At 41.7% G+C, this 27,564-nt stretch overlaps 2 protein-coding genes across 8 annotated transcripts in view; both read left to right on the forward strand.

Moving 5' to 3' along the window:
• DARS2 (aspartyl-tRNA synthetase 2, mitochondrial) overlaps positions 1 to 27,564 on the forward strand; it is a 1,012,941-nt gene that overhangs the window by 274,708 nt on the left and 710,669 nt on the right. The gene's annotated exons all lie outside the window — the stretch shown is intronic.
• The window catches only part of RABGAP1L (RAB GTPase activating protein 1 like), a 151,877-nt gene that overhangs the window by 99,272 nt on the left and 25,041 nt on the right, over positions 1 to 27,564 (forward strand). For 4 of the 7 annotated variants that reach the window (XM_083507093.1, XM_083507094.1, XM_083507095.1 and 1 more), the window contains one exon: positions 8,359 to 8,487. In XM_083507093.1, coding sequence (XP_083363219.1) covers positions 8,359 to 8,487 — 129 coding nt within the window. Of the gene's footprint in view, positions 1 to 3,647; positions 4,213 to 8,358; positions 8,488 to 17,006; positions 17,193 to 18,294; positions 19,012 to 27,564 lie in introns of those variants that run through there. The other 3 variants (XM_083507096.1, XM_083507099.1, XM_083507098.1) reach the window with 3 other exon arrangements.

Consider the following 27,564-nt stretch of genomic DNA (forward strand, 5'->3'; position numbering starts at 1 on the left):
CCTCCGCATTACCCAGAAAATCTCTGCTGGATGGCACAATGAGGATGCAATGGAGGAAGCAAAGTAGTTCTTCTTTTCAGCCTTCACTGCCACTAGGTAGACTTGATGATGAGCCCTCAAGTGTTCGATTGCATTCAACCAGATTTTTCCTCCACTCGTGTTCCAGTGATTGTGTCACTGGCCCGAGTCATTTGGTTGTTCCAGAGGGTCAGCCAGAGTTTCAGCAGGAGCACCAGTCCTATCGGGAGGGAAATCCCCCAGAGCTGTCTGGAAGTCCATTGACTCTTATCAGTCTCTGAGGGCAGACCATCCTAATAGGTCCCCTGCCTCTGCGGAAGGGAAAGGGTGCTGAAAGCCTAAAGGTCATCAGGAAATGATCTCACCATGATAAGAGGCTGATGTCAATATCCCTCAGATCACCCTCTTCCTGCCCAGTTGAGAAGATAAGGTCCAGAGTGTGGCTTGCCACGTGTGTTGGGCCGTTGACATATTGGGACAGCCCCATGGTCATCATGACAGCCATGAAGTCCTGAGCCACCCCAGAGCCAGTTGCCTCAGCATGGATGTTGAAGCCCCCCAGAACCAACAGTCTGGGAGTCTTCAGCACTGCCTCCGGGACCAGCTCTGTCAGCTTAGGCAGGGAGACTGCTGGGCAGCAAGGCGGGTGGTAAACCAGCAGAATCCCTAATCTGTCCCGATCGCTCAACGCCAGGAACACACACACTAGATTCCCTCCCGCCCCGGATTGGACAGGGAGAGAGAGAGAGAGAGAATATCTCTATAGACGACAGCAACTCTCCCTACCCGACCCTCAAGTCTTGCCTGATGCTGCACTGAGTACTGAGGTGGGCACATCTGGGTGAGACCAACTCTACCCTGCTCATCCGCCCAGGTCTCAGTGATGCAGACCAGATCAGCATTCTCATCCACAATCAGGTCATGGATGAGAGGATCTTTATTCACAGTGGTTTTAAACTGTTTTTAACATTGAGTTTTAATGGTTGCAGCCTGGGCTTCAATCTTAGGGTGAAGGGCAGGTTATTATTTTAATGAAGTTTCAGGGTCAACAAGAAATAGAATGGCATCTTAATCACATAGGGCAAGTTTATGTTCAGAGTCTTTACATTTTAATCCTTTAAGTCTTGGGTTTTGCTGAACAGTAAGCTAGGGAAGAGAACAGACCTGCCTGCTGCCTTGATATAAGTAGAATTGTTGTGATTTTATCCTATTAGCAATGGCATGAAGCTTAGGAATGGAATCAAGAATTATATGGTCAAATTAGACAGAACTATAGTGAAAAATTCATTTACAATAATCAGCAAATTCAAAACACTGTTTTCTGAAGAGTTGTTGCATGTAGGTGTTTATGGTTATCTGATCTTGTGTTATACCCATACTGCTTTTTGTAATCACTCTTTGATAAGATAATTTCTGCTCCATTCCAGAAAATTACCATGTTTGTCTTCAGCGATATGCTGGATTTAATATACTTTAACTAAATAATTTCTCCTTGTTGATAAACCTTTGTTTTAGATGTTCTTCTTTAGTCACATGATGGTGGTGTATCTTTTCTCCCCAAATTGGGGCAGGGCTGGTTGGAGGGGTGGTTTTTTTAAATTAAAAAAGTCCACTCACCACCCAGAATATATGTAAAACCAGTATCATATGCGGAATCCAGCATTCCCCTTATTGAGGTGAATTCTTGGTAAATTATGGTACACATGGTCATGGTGACTGTGTGTATCTGTGTGTCTGGGTCATGGCTAATATACCGTATTTTGCCCCCCATAGGACGCTCCGGCCCATAGGACGCACCTAGTTTTTTGGGGGGGAAATAAAGGAAAAAAAAATTATTTCCCCCCCAGGTGCGGGGCTGGAAGAACCAGGTCGGGGAACAGTGGGAAGGCACACTCTGCCTCCCCGCTGTCCCCCGAGCTTGTGGGGCTGGCGATGGGGAGAAGTGCGCTGATCCCGGGACTGCAGGCAGCTCTGCGCCACCATCCGGAGCGGGGCGGGACTTAGTGCCCCGCTCCCGGTGGCCGCGCAGAGCTGCGCTGATCCCGGGACGGCAGGCAGCTCTGTGCTGCCATCCGGAGCGGGGCGGGACTTAGCGCCCCGCTCCCGGTGACCGCTCAAAGTTGCGCTGATCCCGGGACTGCAGGCAGCTCTGCGCGGCCACCGGGAGCGGGGCGGAGCTTCGCCCCCGGCTCCCAGTGGCCGCGCAGAGCTGCGCTGATCCCGGGACTGCAGGCAGCTCTGCGCAGCCACCGGGAGCGGGGCGGAGCTTCGCCCCCGGCTCCCGATGGCCTCGCAGAGCTGCGCTGGTCCCAGGACTGCAGGCAGCTCTGCGCGGCCATCCGGAGCGGGGCGGGACTTCGCGCCCGGCTTCCGGTGGCTGTGCAGAGCTGCGCTGGTCCCGGGACTGCAGGCAGCTCTGCGCAACCCTCAGAGCTGGTCTCCCGAGGGTTGCGCAGAGCTTCCTGAAGCCTGGAGAGCGAGAGGGGTCGGTGCGCACCGACCCCTCTCGCTCTCCAGGCTTCAGCGAAAGCCTGCATTCTCCCCATAGTACGCACACACATTTCCCCTTCATTTTTGGAGGGGAAAAAGTGCGTCCTATAGGGCGGAAAATACGGTAAGCAAATCAAGCAGAATCTTTGTTTAGGAGACAGAGACATCTGATTTTATCCCAGCTACATTGAAATCTGTGACATGACAATATGGGCATGTAATATGTGGCTCATGGGTTATCGACAGGCCATAGGCTCTTTAAATACAGATGTTGTTAAAAACAAGGTGACTACAAATATAATGTCTTTATAGACAACAGATTATCTACAATGAAGAAAAGAAAATGAAGTCTAAATAATCTGGCACTTTAAATTTGTTAGATTAGATTTACATCTGAATGTTTAGCAATTTCAGAAAAAAAATCAGTATTGTGAAATGTGGGTTAAATGTCCCGTATGCTAATAATATTTGCATATACAATGAAACTATCCTTTGAAGTTAAGTACTCAACATTTTCCAATCAGTATTGCTCCTTTTACCCAGTATGTTTATTTTATGTTTTTAGAGCAGTTCTCTATTTCCCCCCCCCCCCCACAGCTGCTCTGAAGCTTTTCCACCATGGAAGCTGTAACTTAGTGCTGTACAGAGAATAGGAATACAGTCTATACCATTTCAGATGATCATGCATCAGTAGCGCCCAGCTGTTTTGTTCTTCCATTGGTCTTGCATTCGTACAGCAATCTGGGTGGGACTGATGGGTTTCCCCTCCCTTCCTCTCCCTCCGCTTTGGTATGCCTAGGCAGGATCGAATCTTTATTTGAAAGCAGATATTTATTGAGGCCAGTATTTTGGGTGGCTATCAGTCTGACTTCTTCCAAGCAAGAGACACTGAGACTACAATGTGTCTGCAGGCTTGGGTAGCTGTCAGACTAATGTAGACGGAAGGTGGATTGGGAGGGGAGCTCATCTGTCCAAGAGCTCACTATTGGCTTCTTATTACAGCATTCTCCTCTGAGACACCCTCTGCATGCTCATTCACCTACCTCCGCCTCTCCCTTCCCCCTCCTTTTCTACCCCTTCATTACTGATTCACAGTGAGAGGCGGCAGCAGCAGCTTAGACACGCTTGTCACGAATCTAGGATTGCAATGAGCTCATCCTTTTTCTCTTTGCAGCTTTACAACTGGCCTGAGCTTTTTGCTCTTGCTGCTGCTCCTGTCTGCTCTTACACACATTCACAGGCAGGCTGGGCCATCGCAGCCTTTTTTCTGCATCATTCTCTGCCATTTCCCCTGCTTTCAGACATTTTTAGATCCATCTCTTTAAGTTTTTGTCTTTTTTGAATTGCCAGCTTCTTCTGTGCTTTTCAGCAAAGATGTTTTCTGTTTTTTGAGCCTGTACCTGAAAGTCCCTGGTGTAGACAGTAAATGTATTGGTCTTTCAGAGACCTAAATCTGGCTCCGATAATAGCAACTGTGTGAAATTGTGGCTTAAGGGAACAGTGCTTCTCACTCTGGATACTTGCTGTTTTTTGCTGATGGAAGAAGGGGTGCCTTGCCCAACCCCAGCTCCCAAGCTTGCACCACCCATCAGAAAGTCCCAGGATATACATGATGAAAGAAGCAAGCTTGTGAATGAGTATGCCTGCCGAGTGCTGGAACTTCTGGGAATGGGGCATCGCCTATTTGTTCCCCGGCTTCTTGCGGTGAGATTCTGGTTTTCTAGAAATAGACGCATAGCAAATCTGCCATTCTTATTAACACTCAGCTGCCTCAAAGGATCCATTTCATGGGTGGTTGCATGAGGGTAACCCTATTTTATGCAGTGCATTTAGGACATAATGACTCTTGGTCATCTTCCTTATAGACTGGGGAACTGGCTTAGATTACCTTTCGAGTCGAAAATTGCCTCCCCTCTTCTTGCCGATGTTGTCACAGTTGAATCTGATTTTCCAGTGGATTTTCTAGCACCCTCAAATGTTTAAGACTTGATATTATTATTATTATTATTATTATTATTATTATTATTATTATTATTATTACCACCACCATTATTTTTAAACCTCATCAAATTCATTGTACTAGCTGTTGGCCTTTGCAATTTGCAGGTGTTATCAGCATCATTATTAGCATCAGCATGATCTATTCTGCCATATTACTAGGGTGCAAACTATCTTTTCTACATTCTTGGTAAGCAGTAATAGTGCAAATCAAATGTTTGTGTCATTGATTATGAGAATAGGGCTGGTAGGAAGAGATAAGTTGAAATTTTTGATCTGAAATTATTAAAAAATGTTCTCTTAACAATTAGAACAAATTAACCATGTCCATGTAACCTGAAGTTAAGACATACAACCTTCAGAGCTGCAAATGACAGGCAAATCGTACAGGTTTGATTGATCCAAACTTATCCCTAAAATTATTTTAGTTCATCTAGATATTAATTCTTAGCACCACAAGTATCTATTCCATCAGTTTACTTTATACTCTGCCCAAATTACATTAAATCATCTTTACAGTATATTAAAAAATAATCAAGCCAAAACAAAACCGATAAGCTCTCTGTTTTTGACTCTCAGTATGTATATCCAGGACTTGATGGTGTTGCAATTTTTAATTGTCTGGTTTATAATCCATCAGATGCCTAAGACTTTCATTGGTTTCAAAATTTCATTATTTCATACACTAATTTATGTTACTCTGATACTGTTGCTAAATAGAAGAGCACCTCTGCTGCTTTTTCTGTCCTGAAAATATTTAAGAATCTGTTTTGCCACAAGTATTGTCAATATGATGTATACCAGGTTGAAAAAGGACACACATTACTAGCTGCAACTTAGTCGTCTACAAAAAAAAATATGTATATGAATACAAATTCAGCAGATCAGATACCATCACCTGTGGGTGGAACCTGGAATGTTTTGTTTACCTCAACAGCTTCCCTCAAGAAACTTCGTCAGCATTTAAAATGTGAGATTTGATGTTGCATTTCTTGGTGCGATTCAACAACCTTGTAAATCTAGGGGAAGAACCTCAATAATCTTCATAAGAATGTAAAACCAGACTGTCAGCCAGAGGCCTGTCTAGGCTAATGTTCAGTTTCCAACAGCGGCCACCAGGAGCCTCTAGAAGCTCACAAGCTTCTACAGTTGGGCCACAGTATCTCCCATTCAGGTCTATTTGAGGGATGTTGCCTCTGGACACGGTGATTCCATTGAGCTATCATAATGAAGAGCTGCAGAAAGATAAGGGAAAATTGTCCTGCATTTTTTTTAAGCCACTTAAGCTAGCAGCCATCATTCCATCTATGCTCTATTTTCTTATCTGAGACATCAATAAATTTCACTGGATTACAACCTTTAGGCACCATCCGTAATTTTGTAAACATCTGTCATATTCCACCTTGTGCACATTCTAATCACCAACCCCTATATTTTCTCCTCATAGGGAAGATACCCTAACATTTATCATTATAGTTTCCTTTTTTCTGGACTTTTCCCACTTCTGTGATGCCTTTTGGAAACGGGGCAACCAGAGCTGGACACCGTATTCTAAATGCAGTCATGCCATGGGTGCATGTTATGTTGTTCTCTTTTAGTCCTTTTCCTAATAGTTCCTGTCCTCTGGTCCTATCTCCCTTTCACTCTTTCAGTCCTCTGTGTTGATGCTTTCAGTCAGCTTTCCACTGTCACACCATCTTTCTGAAGCATTTAACCATTATTTTAGAGCCCATTAAAGCAATTGTGAATCTAGGGGTTTTGTCCCAGTCTCTATAGCTTTGCACTTGCTTATGTTGTTCTGTCATTTTGGTGTCCATTTCACAAGCCTTGAATAACATTGATTCCAGCACAGTGGGCAGGAATTGCTGGCTTATTGCTACCCCTCCCCCATTTAGTGAGTTTCCGGTGTCTCCTGCACTCATCCTATAACTACTAAATTTCTGTGAAAGGTAACAGTTAAAGATCCTCCCCTTATCAACCATATAATTCCATCAGTAGATTTCTTGACATTCTCAAAAAAGAGATTGCATATAAAAGATTTTGTGGTGGTTCACTTGTGGCTTCCTTGATCAGCTGAAAAAAACTGTAATCTTGAAGCAATACAGTCAGATATACATGAAACCTGCTATCTCAGTATCACATCTCCAGTATTTTACATGCTCCAAAGTTAATCTTTTTCACATACAAATTATGAAGTATCATGCCAGGCACTTCTAGGACTTGTAAATGGGATTTTGGGGCTCAGTTAAAAACTTGTGCTACCCCACCACTACCAGCCAGTTCCAGGGATCCCTGTAAATGTTCAGCCTGGCAGTCCAGTCATTCAATTTAGGTTTTCTACATGGGGTAATTTCTCCCCCCCCCCAATTCTATCGCCATACACTTCCTACTGAGAGAGCCACAAAGTTGGTGTTGTGCACGAAAATATATCCTGAATATTGTAGGTTTTTACCACTATACCTGCAGCCTGATACTGTTGCTTTTTAAATACATACCAGAGATTTTCTAGTGTTCCTGATATGTATAAAAGAGAGAGGGAGAAAGAACATTCAAATATTACACACTTCAGGCTAATTTTGTTGGTGCTCAAAATAATTCCATGGATGTATTAACTGATATAGGCCCATTCTCTCTAACATTCATAGACATTATTATTAACAACTCTATTTAAGAAAAAAAATCCAGAAAATTTAAGACATTGCAATTACAACCTGCCTGCACATCATGGTAAACCACAGGTTGGCATTATGTGACCAAACCCTGAGGAGTCTGAGTATCATGTGCTTCTGACTATCATGTGATTCCTACTGTTTCTTCCTTTTTTTAAAACACCACCACCACCACCAACAACAACTATAGTTTGCTATTTAATCTGAACCAAGCAAACTATGGTTGATTGAGAAATGGGAAGCAAAGTTCCGAACCACAAGGCTGGAGAGGGAATGTGCAAGTCTGAGGCAACAGGAATTATCCCATTGAATTCAATGCCTAATCACAGGCAAGGCAAAATCTAGTTGCTTCTGCTTCTTTTTTTGTTTGAGATCTGCTTTCTGCGCTGAAATAGGGCAGCTAAAGTATCACTACTGTTTATGTGTACAGGTACAAAGTTGCCTTTCTTTGTAATCAGAGCTGCAGTCAGCAGATTTAAGAAGGCAGTTTGGAAAGAAATCATGATTTATCATTGAAAACAAATTAGGTAGCTGTCTTCCATTACCCCATCTGTAATTCTCTTGCCAAATTTATTTAGCAGCACACATTCATGAGGTTTGGGGATATTGGGGCTTGTTCCTTCTGTGTTCATAAAGCAACTGGGCAAGACAAGATGATCACTGTTACTCCAGCAGTGACAAATGGTTCTATCAGAGGACTTCTCTTCCTTTCTCTCATAGCTGTTTGAGATACAGTGGGTTGCATTTCTGTTTCAGTGCGTACTGTCTCAAAATGTGCTATTGCTCATGGCTTCCTACATGTTGTACTTTCCGATCTGGAATTACTTTCTGATTATCCTAGATTAATTGGAAATTGCTCTGGATACTCAATGACATTAAAAGCTTTTTCAAATTTTGAGGCTGAGCTTTGTCTTAAATTAAGTCTTCTCAAAGTTAAGAGCCTGTTTGTTTGTTTGTTTATTTATAAGTATTTTGCAAATTTCTATATTCACACTCACATCAATCTGTTTGCAATATCTAAAAATATGCTTTTGACTTCCCAGAAAGAGACCCCCCCCCAAAAATAGGGATTTTTTGCAATAGGCCATTTAATGTATTCAATAGATGATGAGTACAGCCCTTAATAGAGCCAGTGTGACTGTCTTCTGTGCTTACACCACTTCTCCAATGTGTTTCATTGCAGACCTCCAAGGAGGATCTTCTGCAAGCTGATTTTGAAGGAGCTTTGAAGTTCTTTAGGGTACAGCTGCCCAAGAGGTACAGAGCTGAAGAGAACGCTAGAAGGCTTATGGAACAGGCTTGCAACGTAAAGGTAAGGGCTATCATTTTGTCTGTAAATAAGGTAAAATTAGGCCCCTGCAGTGGAATTAGCAGTTGGATCAAAGATCCATGGCAGAACTTTTTTTTAATGATAAAACTAAACATCTTCAGGGTTGCCATATTTCAAAAAGTAAAAACCAGGACACCCTGGAAGTTGTTGAGCTGTATTTTAGGAAACCACCAAAATTGTTGAGCTTTCTTTAGATAAACCTCAAAGTTGTTGAGCTTTTTACGGTTTACGGACAAACTGGCGCCTGCTGTATGGCAGCCCTAATCTAGGTTGGGTCATTATTTTTCTACATTCTGTATTTTTCCCACCGCTGCTGCCCCAATGAACTTTGAATAATACAGCCGGTTATAACTGAGAAATCTGGATCTATAACTTAATCGTAATTTCATTGAAAAACTTTCAGTCATACATAAGCCTATTGATAATGGCAGCTGTATAACATTGACTGCAAAGAACGGTCTGGGTATGTTTACAGATTATACCCAGGTGTTCCCTGGCGAAGGGCATTCAACAGGAGGGGTGGTTACTGGCACACTTTCTCTTTCTAACTTGTTCCATGGAGGTCAGTGTGAGGACACTCTTACCAGAGAGTACTGATTATTATGGGAGACAACATTTAAATGAATAGATTTGTCTCATTTATTTTCTATCATTAGTTAATTCAGATCCCCAGATAACTTGGTTCGATCAGTGGTATATAAATGTAATAATAAAAATAAAAAGCAAAGCTTGTTGCAGCTGCTCCTTTGGCTGGTGGATGTGGCTGGATTGACACCCCCCCCCCATGCAATGGTGCTTAGTGCTTATATTTTGTTGATCTGTATACACTGTTTGTATTTGAGATTTTTATATTTTCTTGACACCATTTTGTTTCTGTCTTCACTTTTTTGGTTAAGGTTATCAGCTTTCACTTTTTTTTTAATGTGTAGTGATTCAAGATCAATAAGAAAAATTTAAACAATTTACCAGAAACATTGCCAGAGTTCAGGCAATTGGCAAAGTACTACAGAATACAGTGGTACCTCGGGTTACAGACGCTTCAGGTTACAGATGCTTCAGGTTACAGACTCCGCTAACGCAGAAATAGTACCTCGGCTTAAGAACTTTGCTTCAGGATGAGAACAGAAATCGTGTGGCGGTGGTGGCAACAGGAAGCCCCATTAGCTAAAGTGGTACCTCAGGTTAAGAACAGTTTCAGGTTAAGAATGGACCTCCAGAATGCATTAAGTTCTTAACCTGAGGTACCACTGAACCTGAATTTTAACATTTTGCTTACCCTATCCTTAGTTCCTTCAGCCACCCCCCTGCAGCTCTGCAATCCAGGGAAAACATTGTTCCTTAGGTGAATCCAATTCCTTAGAGAGATTATGTGGAAGCATAATTGTATGAGGAGAATAGATTAAGAAGCTGCTTCTCTTCCTCCACTTCAGATCATAGCCTTAGTGGCTGCATTGTGTAAAAAACAAAACAAAAAATAATTGGTAGTTCGTCTTGAGTTGTTTGGGAAAACTGATCATGTGTCCTGTGCTGTGATTTCCCCCTTTCCAGCAAATTATGGAAATATCATAAGTGGCAGCTATGTATCTAAAGTTCTTCCCAAATAAACAACATGTCAGATCTCACTATGCTAGCAGACTGCATCAGGAAGCAGTGAGGAGCATGGTTTCATGTGGTGCCAGTGTGGATGTAGTGGTTAAGAGCGGTGGACTTGTAATCTGGTGAACTGGGTTCGCTTCCCCGCTCCTCCACATGCAGCTGCTGGGTGACCTTGGGCTAGTCACACTTCTCTGAAGTCTCTCAGCCCCACTCGCCTCACAGAGTGTTTGTTGTGGGGAGGAAGGGAAAGGAGAATGTTAGCCGCTTTGAGACTCCATAGGGTAGTGATAAAGCAGGATATCAAATCCAAACTCTTCTTCTTCTCTTCTATTATAACCCCTAGGCTAGATTATCATAACACATTATATGTGGGGCTGCCTTCGCATGTGATTCTGAAACTGCCATTAATTCAGAATGCAAATGCAAGATCTCCTAACTGGGCCCTGGGGTTGGAAAGGTATCTTTCCTTTGCTTAAAGAACAACACTGGCTTCCAGGCCCATTTCACACTGAGAGCCAGTGTGGTGTAGTGGTTAAGAGCGGTAGTCTTGTAATCTGGGGAACCGGGTTCACGTCTCCGCTCTTCCACATGCAGCTGCTGGGTGACCTTGGGCCAGTCACACTTCTCTGAAGTCTCTCAGCCCCACAGAGTGTTTGTTGTGGGGGAGGAAGGGAAAGGAGATTGTTAGCCACTTTGAGACTCCTTAGAATAGTGATAAAGCGGGATATCAAATCCAAACTCTTCTTCTTCTTCTTCATTCCCAGGATAAGAGATGTTTTAGGAGGCTAATAGCTCCCCACATCCATCTCCAGGAAAGATGTAAAGTCCAGTTTATACTTGACAGTCTTGTAAGCACTGCCTTTATGTTTTTATTTAACTTCATCCACACAAGATGGAGGTGTTGATGTTTGGTGGTTCAGCAGATCTCAGAGTAGGAGGGCAACCTATTCTGTATGAGGTTGCAGTCCCCCTTGTTTCAAAAGTTCAGGAACTCTTCTGGATCTGGTGCTATTTCTGTTAACACTTTCCCCCCATCTTTTCAACGTGTCAAAATGCCATTTGTTGTCAAATACAATTTTTAGCAGGGGGGAGTTGCTTGAGCCAAAATGGCACGCCTGGGAGACTGTCATGTTATTGAGGATAAAGGAAAAGATGACTCCTCAGTGGAAGCAAAGTTGATGTTAGGACAGTTAGTGCTTGAGGATCATTTCATAACTATTTAATTCTAGTAGGTGCTAATCTGGGTTTATTACATTTGAATTGCTGAAAATAGTGACTAAATGAGCAGAGGAGGTGATTGCATTTTCAGTACTGATTAAATTATGTATTTTACCAGGTTTACCTAGGAATGTTGTCACTGTTCCTGTTGAAAAGTGGGACTTTATATTCAATAAAGCTTTTGGAATATGTTAATCTTATCTGACTTATTTTCCCATTTTTGCCTTTACCACCTCAGTTTTGCATGCAATTTCTTCAGAAAAATACTAATGCTATGTTGCTTTAGCTATTCCTTGGCAAGCCTGTTGCTTAGCAACTGCCAAAATAACAAAGGAGGGCCATATCTAGCCATTTTCCTGGAGCAGCTTCTTATTTCTTCCTATTTTGTTTGCCACCACAATTAAACATTCACTTCATTCTTCACATGGAGATAAAATTCTGAAGCTGTGTACTTGTATTTGACATGTGTTTTGTTCTCTCTCCACTACATGGGTTGTGTTATGGGTCATTGCACATGTCAGCAGTCACGCATAAGCCTCTTCCACACCCCTCTGCCCCCTTCCGGGGCCAAATATGGCACACGTGTCTGTGGTTGTGCATCAATCGGACGCACGCAAAATGGTTGCCACCTGTATTATCTTTCTCAGAAATCAAATACTCTAGTGCGGTTCAACCACCAACACCTCAGACATTGGGGGGGGGGTGTGCTCTCAAAAATAATTCTCATGACCAGACACTCTGGGCTCCATTTCAATTTTCCAGTTCACCCTCTCCTCCCTCTGCATGCTATTCTGAGGTTTTTGGGGCGCATGAGGGAGAGGGGGGAAAGCCCCATAGCATGAATGAAAGTCCTTGTACAGGGCTTCTGCTGACTGGGCTCCTGGAGTGAATCCTGCCCACAGTCACACGGTATCATGCTTTAAATCTGTTCCCCAAGTACTTTGGCTGCTTCAGTTTCACATTGATCTGGTTTGCATATCACAGCAAGCTATCATCTAAAGCAAAGTATGGCTTTAATGTAAATGAGCAACATTATATGTATGCTGCTCAAATTGTGCCTGACCTGCCCTACCATTTGGTGAGGTGGGAGGAAACAAACCACAGCTCTGACTTATCATTACATATGAACCAGTCTTTGTGGTTTGCTTCTTTCCAGCCTCTTGGTGTTTGCCTTCTAGCAAGGAGGCAGATCTCTCTATTGCAGCCCAGAGCTAGGAGCCACCAGCCAAGGAGTTGAAAAAAGGTGAATGAGCAACTTCTGCACCCACTGTGCTCCCAAGTAAGGAGAACAAGTAGCTATTTAAGGCAGGATGGGAGAGCCCACGTGCAGTTCAGCAATATGGTCACTATGCTCAGTTGTGTCCTCACACAGCTTGTCTTTTTGGCAGTGGGAACCACTTTGAAAGAAAGAGCAGACACATGCCTCCTATATATGTCCTTTTGCACCCTGAAAGCAACATCCCACAGTCATGTTACTCCAAAGTGTCTCACTAAAGCCATTGGGACTGTAACTGAGTAACTGGCTTGTGAACTACAGTGGTACCTCTAGATATGAACGGGATCTGTTCCGGAGCCCTGTTCGCATCTAGAAGCAAATGTAACCAGTGATGACATGTCTGCGCACGCACGTGTCGCTTTTCACCGCTTCTGCACATGCGCTGACATCATTTTGAGCGTCTGCACATGCACAAGTGGTGAAACCCAGAAGTAACAGGCTCCCTTACTTCCGGGTTGCCACAGAGCGCAACTTGAACGTTCTCATCCTGAAGCACATTCAGCCCGAGGTATGACTGTATAACCATTGCTTGGCTTCTCAATGCACTTGCAGTTCCCTTAATGTATTATAAGTACCAAATTGTTCTCTGAGGAAAGGCAACATGTTGTTCTTTTTATTAAAAAAAAACAGACCAAAGGGGAATCATGATAGAAGTTTATGAAATGATATTTTATTTGGGAGAGTTTTGTTAGGGAGAAATTAGGTAGGAAATCTGTCTTTGCTATAATCCTTGAACTCAGTGTCATTTAAAGAAGCTATTTGGTAAAAGATTCAGGACACACAGTATATAACTAATTTATGGAATGATAAACATGACGAGGCTGTAGCTTTGATGTCTTTAAAAAGGGATTAGAAAAAAATCATAGAGGATGTGTATAATTGGCTATAACCCATGATGGCTCTCTGGAATCCTCAGGTTCATAAGTGATATGCCAATAATGACCGGTTGAATGGGAGCCACAGTGGACATTGTTGGGCGTGGCTCAGGTGGCATGAGATCTGGTCTTTAGCACTGGATCCCAGATCTCATGCCCTTGGCAATGGGAGGGCTTGAGTCTCCTTTAAAAAAAGTGTGCATGCAGCTTGCAAAGAGGCTGGCTGCATTGCATATACTCTCATGGGGTGGGGGTCTGATTTCCCACCTCTCCCAGTTAACCTTAGTCTCCAGGGCTCAGTGGTGGGAGGGAGTGCAGAGGAGAAAAATAATTGGGCTCAGGAGGAGGAGGGGGCTGTGAGTGTGCATGTGCGCCTGGCATGAGGTGTAGGGCTGAAGAAGTGACCAGAACACAGGAGGAGGAGGGGTGGGATCTGAACCATGCTGCCTCCACTGCCCACAGCAACTCCTGGATGGTCTTTTGTTCTTCTCAAGTGAGTCCAAGGGGGTGATGACAGAAATTTACAATGGCAGACTGGGGTGCTGAGAAACATGAGTGGAGCCTGGGGAATCCGGACTAGAGGAAGCATTTCTCATTTTCATTTGAAGCAGATTGGAGACTTGTTTGATCGAAAATACTGATTTAGAAAGTTCCCAATTCCACTTCCAGGGCACCTCCCCTGCCTGCTCCCTCTTGTCTTAATCCAGTTGGGAATGCTAGGAATTGGCATGAGAAATCGCTTTGGATACAGGAAAGAATGGAGTGATGAAAGGGAGGGGGAATGTGTTTAGTTTTCTAAACTAAAATCTGAATTGAAGACAGAACGATATTGATTCACAAAAGGGGCTTCTGCTAGCCAGGTGGCATTTCTGACTTCCACACCCCTCCCTGTGTCTTAAATGGGGAATTAACCTTGTTGGTGTGTAAAGGAGAAGTTTGGAAACGAGGATCCTTGCAATTTTTACTTTGGTGGACTAAAACTCCCATTGCATCTCATGGCTTAAATACAGAGCTTGCGGAATAAAGTGTGTTTGTGTGTTTCTGTTTAAACCAGAGCCTGGAAAAGGTAATCTTCACTTTGTGCCAGTGTCCCCACTTCTGCCAGATTGCCTTGTATGCCAGACAGGTAGACCTGCACAGGTGATCTTGTGTGTTGAAGTTAATGTTATATGTTGCTACAAACTCTTAAATGGCTTTTCTTAGTTTCTGAACAAGCAAGAATGTTTTGTGGCATGTTAAGGAGTAACAAATTGTGTAATGGATAAGCATTGGTGAGATGCATACAGCACGGAGTGGCAATTGCATCATTAACATTGGCTATTGTCAAGAGCAGTTCACAACAAGCCTAGAAACACCTACTTTAGCTTTGGTTTCCATCTTAATTTCTAACGAGTGATATAGTTGCTCATTTGTTGGACTTGTGTTCTTTATTTGAATGACATTCTCTCAGGGACTGCAGTTAATACTTAAAGTGTTATACTTAATGACATCATTGGGGCTTCCCTGCAACATCACTGGGGGCTGCCCCCAGGGTCTCAGTTTGGGGCAGTGAAATCTCAGGTAAGAAAATTTGGTCTGAGGTAGGACTGCCAGGTCAGGATGTTCCTGACCTGGCAGTCCTACCTCAGACCAAATTTTTCCTGAACAAATAGGCCTTTTTTTTAGTAAAGCAAGCAGTTTGAGAAAATGATTTTAGAGATAAATAATGCTACAGTTACTCATAAGTAACAAATTTAAAATGGAGAGAAACACACATGACAATTCCTTCTCTAAATTGTTACCCTAATGAAGTCAACACGTTATCCATTTTTACCCTCTGTTCAGATTTTGAGTCTCTTCACAGTCATCTCTTGGCTTCTGCTGCTAAAGTGCTCTGTGACCAGTGTTTCAGCTTCAGATCCAGCTCTACAAGCTTCAAACCCCACAGCCCTTATCCTTTTCAATTCTGCAACTATCTACCCTATTTTCCAACTTGGGTTATACACTATATTTTCACGTGCCAACCTTTTAGCCAGTTGAAAGGAGAGTAGATTTCTTGCTAAGTTTCCATTTCCCTTTAATTGTCTGATTGGTACTCTTAGAACAGGATTCTGAACTAGCTGGACCAGTGCTCTGATCTCACAGGGCCCTCTTCTTTAGTTTTACCTCAACACAAAATGCCTTGTTAACAGTGAGTTAAAATCTTACAGTCTAGTGTAGAGTGTGGGCATATGTGTGCGTGAAAAATTATAACTAGTGTTTCTGTTTAGAACCATAACTGCAATCTAGAATAAAGGGTGTAAAACCACTTCCGTCATTACTTCTGCTGTAGCATCATTGTGAAATGTTAAAGCAGTAGCCGTTGGATTAGTCACTGTGGTCTCAGTAAACTATTCTGCAGAAATGGTTTGAAATTTCTAAAAGGATCTCTGCAGATGGGATGTCTGGACCTAGAATCAAATGTGTCTTTTCTGGAAAATAGACAAACTATTTACAAAGAATAAGTCCTCTATTTCCAGTTTGTTAAAATGTTGCATGAGAGAATTTCAGAGACTACCTCCCAAGTATGCTTGGAGGTTTCTCTTTAGCTTCCCTGCCAAGCAACTCATTAAGAGTAGAGGGAAGCAGAGAGTGGAGTGACTCCTGTCTCCTGATTTGTCTTCTAGGAAGCCAGGGTAGCAAGCTAAAAGAGGGAGCTAGTGGATGCATTTTTGTTAATTAAGTATAGTAGACTCCAAGACTTTGGCCACCTCATGAGAAGAGAAGACTCCCTGGAAAAGACCCTGATTTTGGGAAAGATGGAGGGCACAAGGAAGGGGACGGCAGAGGATGAGATGGTTGGATAGTGTTCTTGAAGATACCAGCATGAGTTTGACTAAACTGTGGGAGGCAGTGGAAGACAGGAGTGCCTGGCGTGCTCTGGTCCATGGGGTCACAAAGAGTTGGACACGACTAAACGACTAAACAACAACAAAGAGGAAATGAATGTTGTGGCTATTGTCATTTCTTAAGAATAGAAAGGGGCATACTATGATGCTTGAAAAGTGGTTTACAAAAAGAAGACAATTTATAAATTAAAAAATGCAATACTTTAAACCATACAAAAAGTTAAAATACTAAAAACAGATTAAAATTCATGCCACTTGGGTAGATTTGTTTTTAGCAAGCGTTGAAAAGAATACAGCGAAGACATCTGCTAGATATCCATAGGCAGGCAGTTCCAAAGTGTAGGTGCTGTCACACTAAAAGGATAGGGTGGGATATACAAAAATCTGACTCCCAATATTTTTGCCATCAAATGATTAACTTAAAAGTTACCTGGATACTATTGACATGTTTTTAAGGTTGCTTTTTTGGGTGGAGATCTTGCATTCCTCACCCCCTTCTTTGATTCTGCCGCAGAATTTTAAGAAAGGAGTGTATGTAGTTGTAATGCATGTGATGGTTGTTGTAATTTCATCCCTTCCTGGAAGGGAACCTGGGATCAGGGGACGTTCCATTTCTTACCTCCTCCTACAACAGGTGTCTTTGTCCACCTGCCTTGTGCCACACACATTATCATACTCCCAAGCTGAGTCATTGTGGTGGTGAAACTACAAAGGCAGGCAGCTTTCACTTCTAGCAAGCATTTTCTACCAGGAAGTTGAAGCAAAGCGGAAGGGAGAAATGCTTTTTGCTTTGAAGAGGTTCCCTGGACCTAGTAGCATGCTTAGGAAAACAAAGTGCAAGTTTTAGAAGCTCAGGTAGGAATTAGGTTCACTGGAATCCAAAAAGAATGGTTTGTTTACTGCTTAGATCTGAACTACTTCCCTGGGAAAACAAGTAAGATTAACCTCGCTTCAGTATCACAGAACTACATTGCTACAAGCTTCAAATAGGATACATAGGTTTTTCATTGCACTTAGTGGGTTAAACGTGACCAGTAGCTCTTAAGGATTTCTTAAGAGGATTTCTTTGCATTTTGCCTGCCTTAAGCCTATTAAAATTCTGTGCTGTTTCCTAGCAATAACAAGTGGTTTTTACTCCTCCTTTATTAAAACGGAAATGTTTTTTATCCACCATGCTACAGCTGTGTCCCAGCTTCCCTGTTTAATAGCAAACAACACCTGTTGCTCTTGAAATATACATGTAATTTTTGAGAGGGACCCCTGAGGAAAACAGGATGAAATGATGAGCAGTTTTTTTTCGTTTTATTTGGCAGGGGAAAAAACATGTGACAAAGTTGCAGCAGTTTGGACCAGGAAATACCATATGACTTTTGTGGTGACCAAAATGTACTCTCATTCATGATAAATGTCAGATATATATCTGTCCTTAGCACTGGAAGAAAATGCTATAGAACAGGGCAACATATGAAGTATGAAGTCAGGAATGGGTCCTTTGATGTTTTCTCCTTTCTGTTCTTAATGTAAGAATATTGCTTTTTGATTAAGCACTTGCTGTGATTTGGAGGGTAGGCATGGAGTTTTGCATGTATTGGTAAAACTATAGTTGAAAATTCTCAAATGTTTCAGAATTTGGTGCATTTCCCCCCTTTACATATTTTTGATAAACTTACTGGTCTGAAACTACAAAGTCCTTCTGTGTTAAAAACTAGGGAAGGACTGGACACTGTCTGCAAGGAGGATTTTCTTTCTGTGCTCTTCTGATTCTGTACTCTACTGTTTTGTTGAACAAAGGCATACATTTTCTTGTGAATGAAGGCCATGTAGATGAGATTTTATCCTTTTGAGGTATGATCTTACTCTCTGACTAACAGTGAAAACTTGTCGCCGTGATCTTACAGGTGTATAAGATTGTTTCAATAAAAGGCTGATGAGGCCCTATATTTCTGTTTTATGTCAGAATAATTCAAAAAGAAACAAAAGCAGACCCTACACCAGACCAAACCTGCCAAAGAAAAAACACTATTTCCTCAGGTATCTGATAAGAGACTCTGGAAAATTCCAAGAGTGGCAGAATACTGTTCACTCCTTCTGTGGGAATCTGTGGAATAAGCATAAAGCAAGTCGTCTTGTGAAATCTGTCCTCCTCCACTAAAAAGAATCTTTTTACTATGGTGAAATATTACATTTAAAGAACAAGAAGTTGTGGGGAAACACAAGAGAGAACTGAAGTTTTCGGATTTACCCCTGCTTCATTTGGACTTTAATTACTGGAAAAAAGACTTTTTATTACTGACCTTAGCGAATGACTGTTTTATTATCTGAGCATATGAACAGGTGTCACACCTATACATTTCCTGCAAAGATAAGGAAGATTCCCAGAGGAAAGCAGCAGAGAGGAGCTGGGGCCGGCTGCTGTGTTTCTTTGCCTTTTTGTTCCTTCTGTGACACTCCACCCACTTAGTCTCTTCAAGTGGGTGTGGACAATCGACACACAGCTGAGCTAATTCTTTGTCGTTGGATACTGAACCTGTTGCTGGCACTGCTAACAGAGTGTGCTGACAAAATGATGGAAGAAATTTCCATTGTGGTGGCCTACGACTCCCATGTTTTTAGCAAGCTATATGATGAAGACTTTCTGGCCAGCCTGGTTGCAGTCAGCAAACCCAAATATGTGGTAGGTGTCTAGATTGTGAAATACTGTTCTATTTTTTTTCTTCAGTACCATTTTTTTCTTCAATGTCTGTAGTAGGGAAATGATTCTGCTTGCTCTTTCTCCCTTAGACCTCATTGACTTGACAAGGTTCTTGAATAGTACTGTGCTAAAAACCTCTCACACTGTCAAATGTCTATTTTTGTCGAACAACCATGGATTCTTATCACACTGCTCATCCCTGGTGTTGTTACACTAAAAGGGATTCTGCTGATGCCTCAAGGCAGCCTATAGTTGGTCTGGCCTTGCTTAACCTGTAGGACTAGTGAACTTAATTTGCACAAGAAAGGATCCTCTTCAACTTAATTTTATTTATGTTTATGAAAGAGAGATGGAAGGGAACGTGTGTGATATAGTTTGTTTTATTTGACAATGGGAACTAAGGAGTTAAGCTTCATGGAAAAAGTGGGTTTGGGGGAGAAAAGAAATATGCATAAGTGATACTTAAGTTTTCATGGAAGTAAGTCCAGAGTGGCTGTTGTGCTGCTTATGCAAGAACTGAGTGGATTTATTATTGGGAATGTTAATTCTCATTTTATCTATCTGCAAAAGTACAGGCTTAAAGAAGTTTAAGCGGTGTAATCTGCAGTTGAGGTACATTCCATTTAGGAAGCTTTCTTGCTGAATCAGCTACAGTATTTTTAAATCTCTGAGGTAGAAGTTAGACCTTTTACTTACTGCAAAAAATAAAAATAATTCCACTGATTTTCAGCATCGCTTTAATACTTTTACATAGATGGTATACTTCCTTAATGATACAATATCCAATGTTACAATGCTTAAAATGGGTCCACAGATCATGGCTTATACTGAATAAAACCCTTGTAAAAATAATAAAACATCCAGCTAGTATTGGTAGACCATTGTGGGGTTGTGTGTTGTGTCTTTTGCTTTTCTGCATCACCATAACCAAAACAGGTTTTTTAGTTGCTCACATAGCAACTCTGTGTACGGAGATACTACTAGCTGGTAGGATCTATTTTGGCTTCTGAGTGGTAGCTATAGCGTAGCTTCCATACCAGCAAATGAGCAATATCATATTTGCATGTCATTTACTGTTCATATTCTTATGCTGGGATATAACATACAAAGATATAGTTAGACAGCTATATACAAACAAATCCTTGAAATATCAATATCAAACTTTCAAACTGAAGAGCCAAAAACATGTAATACCACTCCATGTTTTGGGTCTGATATTCTTGTTCTCATTCCCTTGTCATCTTTTACAAGCATGGACTCTTTATCTCCCAATTCACCTTTACTATTTGTCATCATTGTAAAAATGTCCTACTCAACAAAGACATCCTGATGTTAAGGAAGAGAGAAAATTATGTGCCATATAAGAGCCCCTCCCCCAATGTCCTTTAAGAATTTAAAGCAATGCCACCAAGATCCAGTGAAGGTAAGGAATTCTTTCCACCTGGCTTTAGGACAGGTGTGTGTGTGTGTGTGTGTGTGTGTGTGTGTGTGTGTGTGTGTGTATGCATATACCAACCAAATTTTTATTGGTTTTTAAACAAATACAAATACAATAGCCATTAAACACCTATCCAGCAGTACAGCTAACGATGTTTGTTTTATCCGTTGTCTCTAGACATACACTTACACTTACACATTCAACATTCAAACCACTCCACTGAGAATATTGAGTAGTTGGTATAACCAGGTCTTGATTTTGACATTAACATAATTAAAAAATGGGGGCCACGTTTCTTGGAAGGTGTCTCTGTTTGTTATGCCATTAATTGCCCTCCTGTGTCTGGTGAGACCCTGAGACATCCCAGATATTATTCTCCCAAATGTTCAGGGGTATTTCAGTTTGTTTCTTCCATTGCTGAGCTACCACTAATTGTGCTGCGGTCAGTAAGAAGCCTACTAGTTCACTGTGGCACAGGGTGGAACCTAAGTCTATGTCCAAAGATTGTAGGGCTAAGGTAGGATTTGGAGAAAGGGGTTGGCCTGTAATTGCATATATAATGGAGAATACTCTAGTCCAAAAGTTTTTGACGTAAGAGCATTCCCACCGAACAAATGAATCAAGCTTTCCACAGCCCTTCCAACATAAAGGGGAAAGGGGGGGCGTTAATTTTTGCCAGCCTGACTGGCGTTTAGGACAGAGATTTAGAATCAGTAATAATGTTAAAATGATAGTGGCAAGTCAGTAGGCTGGATCTGTTCTGACTAGGACAAAATAAAATAAACAAATGAGAAATGACTAAATTTGTTCTCTTTCCCACCAGGGCATACTGGCAAACCTAGTCAGAATCCTCAATCAGGCTATATTGCATGACAGATAGCTTTGAAATAGAAATGATCAAGTAGTCAAAGCCGTGCTCAAGCCGTGTTTTGCCCCCTTGAATTATATTAGAATTGGATAATAAGAGGAAGACTGTGTTAGGAAAGTCTTATTAACAGAGAGGATTACAATTTTGTGATTATAATAATCATAGTGATAAAAATATGCAATTAATCAAGATAATGTAGGGACTTGCAATCATGGGGGGAAATACTAGCTTTATTAGACAAGAAGAAGCAAGAATACAATCTGACATTTTCATTATGCAGTTGTGATTTTTTATTGTGTTTTGGAGAGAATGTGTATATCCATGCAGGTTTACTTCATCAAATGTAGATGTAGCGATAATAGCATTTATATGGTGTTGAAATTCTAGACATATACTATTGCAGCAACCTTTACAGTCTTCTCTGTAAAAGAGCCTTGCTTTGAAAATGGCTGGGGCAGAGCAGAGGGAGGGAGAGGCTTATCTAAGACCATCTACTAAGTTTGTGGCTGAGGTGAGAGTTGAATTGGGGATTTCCATGACCGCATTATAAATTTTAGCATGATGTAACATGATGTGCCCTTATATCCCCTCGTCTGTTAAAAACTGGAGAAAATGTCACCTCCTACCAAAATAGGAGGTGACTTTAAATACTAGGGAGACTTTAAATATTACTTTTTTCATAAATGCAAAGGAAACCAATATTCAAGTGGTTAACTGCTTTGCTTAGTAAAGTTTTGTATTCTCAGTTTGCAGGGTTTTGTTATTGGGTGAAAAGTTTAAAATTTGCTAATTACTCTGTATCCTCACACATCTTGTAGCATCATGCCTGGTGTTCCAGTTCTCATGACCAAACGACATGTGAGGTTAAATGCACTTTTGCACCTAATGTGCAGGTGTTTTAAATTGCATCAGCTGTGGGAATTGATACTAATAGAATCAGTGCAGGCATGGAGGGAGAATATTAAGTTTCCCCATCAAAACCCCTCTTTTGAAGCTTGTATTGTTTGTGGGCAAATTCCCCACTGGTGCCTCATGAAAAAGTCCTTGATAGAAAGTTATAGAGAAAGTCAACAGTGAAGTCAGAGACAGCTATCAATCAGAATAGTACTTTGCAAACAACCATTTGTAATTTCTAATAATTGTTTAGCCTCTTCAATATTTTGTTATTCTTCAGAAATACATTTATTTTAAAGGGATGCCCAGTCTATATAAAATGCTTCTTCAGTGAGAAACCTCAACCCCATTTGTTTATTTAATACTTCTGGATGTGTATCAACTAAAATTTCCATTTCTGTTTCACTTACATTTTCAAGATGGGTGTGTATATTCCAGTACTATTAACATTTATGACTATGGCCTGGTTTGCACATTGTGGTAAGACCGATTATGATTTATCAGGACAGTGTGAACATGTGGGCTCCTGGAGGGGAGTTCCCAGCTGCTTTGCCCCTCCCCAGTCTTTTCTTAAGTCTTTGCCATGTGTGTTGTTCGATCTTGTGTTTGTCCTGACTAATCATGAGCTTTAGCCAACAACAAACATACGAGTGCAGTCCCAGGGAGCTATAGTTTGTCTTAGGGTGCCTTGCCAGTGTGCTTCAGTCTTACAAAGTTGCAGTCCTTTTTTCTGGGGGGACGCAGGGGGTTGCATACCCCTAAACATTTTGTGAATCTTGAGTTTTGCCTCGTTGAAGGGCAGTATTTCAATATGAGTAGGGAAATGAGAGTACCCTTAAACATTTTTTTTAGAAAAAAGCACTGCAAAATTGATCCTGTAAGCACATTCAGTGCCAGTAGCACATTTACTCCCTGTCCACCATTCTGTGTAAATAACTAATATTGTCATTTATTGGTTCTTGCTAATTTTTCCAAGTAAGCAGTACAGTACTGACAAGTCGAAATTGGTACTAATGTAGTGGAATAACCTCTGTAGTATGGAATCATCTCCAGATTAAAGATCCCAGAGGTGGTACTTCCATGAACACACATGTAAGATATGGGTCCCTTAACATCATTAGGATCACAAACAGCAGATTATTTTTAGTCTGCCAAATATATTTTCAAAGCTCCCAGAGCCAACCTCTCCACATATCTCCTCCCCTGGAAAGGTCCTCTTACATATCAGCTACTACATCTGGGACAGATGATAAGTCATCACAGCCAGTGGTTTCCTAATTGCCGTCATAGGTGCATACCCTAAGAGATCACTGCCAAGACACAGCCTTCACTGCTGTAATTTTTTTAAGGAGAGAAACTGTGGCTCCAACTGAAGTCCTGTGTGATTTCTTTCTGGGAGTGCTAATGATCCAGAAATGTTGGTGGCAGTGATGGAAACTGTTGTTGATGGGAACATTCAGTTCCACTGTGCTCTTGTGCCCCGCCAGTGCCTTGTAGAATTACCGCATTTTTTGCCCCATAGGACACACCAAGTTTTTTGGGGGGGAAATAAAGAAAAAAAATTTATTCCCCCCCCCCAGGCGCTTGTGGGGCCGGCAGCGGGGAGAAGCACGCGTCTCCCCGCCGTCAGCCTCCAAACCACATCAGGAGACAGCGGGATGGCGGCGTTCTGCCTCCCCGCTGTCCCCCGACCTTGTGGGGCTGGCGCTGGGGCTCTCCTGAAGCCTGGAGAACGAGAGGGGTCAGTGCACACCGACCCCTCTCGCTCTCCAGGCTTCAGCGAAAGCCTGCATTCGCCCCATAGGATGCACACACATTTCCCCTTCATTTTTGGAGGGGAAAAAGTGCGTCCTATAGGGCGAAAAATACGAAAATACGGTATTTGAGAACAATTGTGTCTTAACTGGGCAATGGCAAGCAGAAGTTCCCTGTTAACAAAGCAGTTATGATGCATTTTTTCATGGTAATTGATCCATAATCTAATACCTAATTTAGTGGCTTCTGAATAATATTTGTAAAAGTACTTGGAATATGAAGAACAATATGCTGTAAGACTGATTGCTGTGGTTGGCATATGTTAGCTTAATTCCTGGAAAGAATGACAATGGACTTGAAGTATTTTATTAAGAAAGAAGGCTGAGAAAGATGATTGTAGTAAGCTTCTCTTAAGCCATTTTCCATGTGGAAAAACAACAAAACTTACTTATAGTGCCTTTCATACCCTGGTTACTAAGTATACTGTTACCTGTTAAGGAGCAATGATGCTAAGGGGCTTGTCTACTCTTCTGCTTGTTCTGTGCATAGAAAGCACGGGTCTGAATGGTTTCCTGCTTGTCCCTTGCTTTCTAGGCATGAGTCTGAGCGGTTTTGCCTTTGCCCCACGGCTTTCCTTTGGAAAACACATTCTTTAGTGCTAAATTGGAACAAAAGGCAATCCACAGAAAACCCAATAGCCCTTTTGTTCCAATTCAGAATTAAACCTGCTGGTTTTCCTGGGGCAAATAAAGTGTGGATGAGTCCTAATTTTGTGCAAATTGTTCTAGAGTCAATGCTCCTAGTGTTATGACAATAAATGTTGCACATTGAAATTATATTTCTTGGCGGTAAGCCTATGAAGACATTAATCTCTCAAATACAAACTTCCTGTACAAAACTTCCTGATCAAAACAGCCCCTTCCTATGAAATTTTGACCATCCTAGAACCTTTAAAGCAAAAAGCAGGCAGTTCACAATCTAAATTTTACAACCCAAAACAAAGCACATTATGTCTGAAAATTACACTCCTTTCCGCTGGCAGTTGTTTCTCTGGGGGACCACCATGGATATAACCACTGTAATCTGATTACCGATTCCAGTTTTAGGGTATGAGGCAGTAGCGTGACTCGAAAAAGATAATAGAAGAAATGCATGTGCAATAACATAATTAAAAATCCAGTGTTGCATTTGGAGAGGGGTGTGTGTGTTTGTACGCACTCAAATACAGTGGTACCTCGGGTTAAGTACGTAATTCGTTCCGGAGGTCCGTCCTTAACCTGAAACTGTTCTTAACCTGAAGCACCACTTTAGCTAATGGGGCCTCCTGTTGTTGCCGCGCCGCCGGAGCACGATTTCTGTTCTCATCCTGAAGCAAAGTTCTTAACTCAAGGTACTATTTCTGGGTTAGCAGAGTCTGTAACCTGAAGCGTATGTAACCCGAGGTACCACTGTACAAACATAATGGACTCAAATTCCCATCAGCATGGCCAATGGCCAGTGGTGATTGGACTTTTAATTCAACAACATCAGAAGAGTCGTGGGTTTCCCCATTCCTGCTCTGAAACCATAGTATTGTATCACCACCCACTCAGTATTGTAATTGTAGCGGTTATTCTTTTTTCTTCTGCTGTCAAGAGTATCATTGGCCTGGTTATACTGGTTTCACTGGCCCTTCCAACTTTTATATGTCGTTTCTGGAAACAGAACTTAGGCACTGATGTCCTCCATGGCTAACAGAAGACAGGACAAAACAGAAGACAAAGGCAACGAACCCCTGTGCTCTGCTCCCCTGCAATTGTTGTTCATTTTGGTTACGCGTTAAGCATGCTGTGCTGGGTCATGAAGGTGTGAATTGTTTCTTAGCCGCATTAAAATTGCTCTAAGCTAGAGCTTGAAGTATTCTAGACTTTCCTCAAAGCAAATTGTCATTTTTAAAAATTACATAGGGAACCATGATGACATGAGCCTGTAGCTTTCCAGACAGTGTTGGACTGTTTATCATCTGTAACCATTGGCCATGCTTACTGTGGCTGATGGGAGTTAAGAACATAGGAAGCGCCTTTTGGATCAGCTCAACTAGCCTGGCCTCCTGTTCTCTCAGTGGCCCACCAGGATCCAAGCACCAGAGCGCTGTGGTTCCACAGTCAGAAGCAGAGCATAGCCATCATGGCTATTCGTCATTGATAGGCCACATTCCAGCAGCGAACTTCAAAGATGGCATTGTTTTTGCTTGTTTTGTTGTCACGGAGTAATTAACAATTCCTATATTACTGTGGCAGTCTGGAAGCCATTTTCTTCTGACGTCGTCTCATACCACTCCTGTGATATGGGAACTTTGTGGACAGTGTCAATAAAAATAATAAATACAATAAAAGGGGGGTTGGGCTAGATGACCCTTGAGTCCCTTCCAGCTGTAAGATTCTATGAGGTCACTCCTTCCTAGATGAATGCTGTCTTTCCGCTCTGCTCTAATAATATTTAGGTGCAGGAACCACTTTGGTGGGATTGTTGAAGCAGTTACGGTCTGCATCAAACATTGCCAGAGCAACATGGGAGGAAGTGATGAAGAAGCAGCTTCCCCAGTACTCCTTTAATGGATGAATTGGCCTTAAAATGGCCACTCTTCCAGAATTGCAGTGGACCTTTCCTTCCTTTCTTCTGAGGGCTTTTGTGTATGATTAAGCACCTCACATAGAATACATTATTTAGATTGTCTTCCCATTTGGATCCTTCGGATTGCCCTCCAGGAGACTTCAGTAAACAAAAATTCATAGTAAGAAATTTCCAGTTTTGGCTTGTCTGCTGTGCCAGGTCTGGTATGTTCGATTCCCTTGATTAGATTTCTTACACTTTAACAGAAAAACAAACGGGTCTCTTGTCCCTCATTGAAATTTTACTTTGGCTTTTTCCTTTGCCTTGAGCAGAATCTTTATATCTGTAACTTTGAGCCTAATGTGCTGAGACAGCATATCTCTTCACACCTAATAGCAATATTACTGTTTTCGGGAGGACAATAGAAGTATCCAAAAAATATGGGATAATTTTCTCTATCTGACTTCTACATTCATTCTTTCAAACATAAATCTATTAGGGTATATTATATTTCTTTTACTCTAATTTAATTAGTGTATTCTATGCAAAGTATGTTATTAATTGGAACCAATTGATTAATAACTTGTAGTATGAGACTATGGGCTGTATGTGATCATAATTTGTTATGCTAGATTCCAATCTGAGCAAAATTATATAGAATCAGAGCTGAGCTTTCTATAACTGAAAGAGAATTTGAAATATTGTATTTGTGATTTTAAAAAGTTCCCCAATTAATATTGATTTGGCATAGAAGCACCTGTTTTGAATAGACTACGGAATGAAAGCTCCACCTACTTTCCTACCTCTGTAATGGAGCTAAACATGAAATTGGAGCTTGGACACATAGGCTAGTGATAAATGTACACTCATTTCTATGTTATGGTAAACACATTCACATGTCATGAGCAGAAACAAGCCACAGTGAGCCATGGATTTGAACACAGCCTCCCTTCTCCTCCCACAGGGCTGGGAGAAGAATTTCAGAAGC

This window comes from Podarcis liolepis, assembly GCF_965112155.1.
Source record: "Podarcis liolepis genome assembly, chromosome: 6".
Classification (NCBI taxonomy): Eukaryota; Metazoa; Chordata; class Lepidosauria; order Squamata; family Lacertidae; genus Podarcis; species Podarcis liolepis.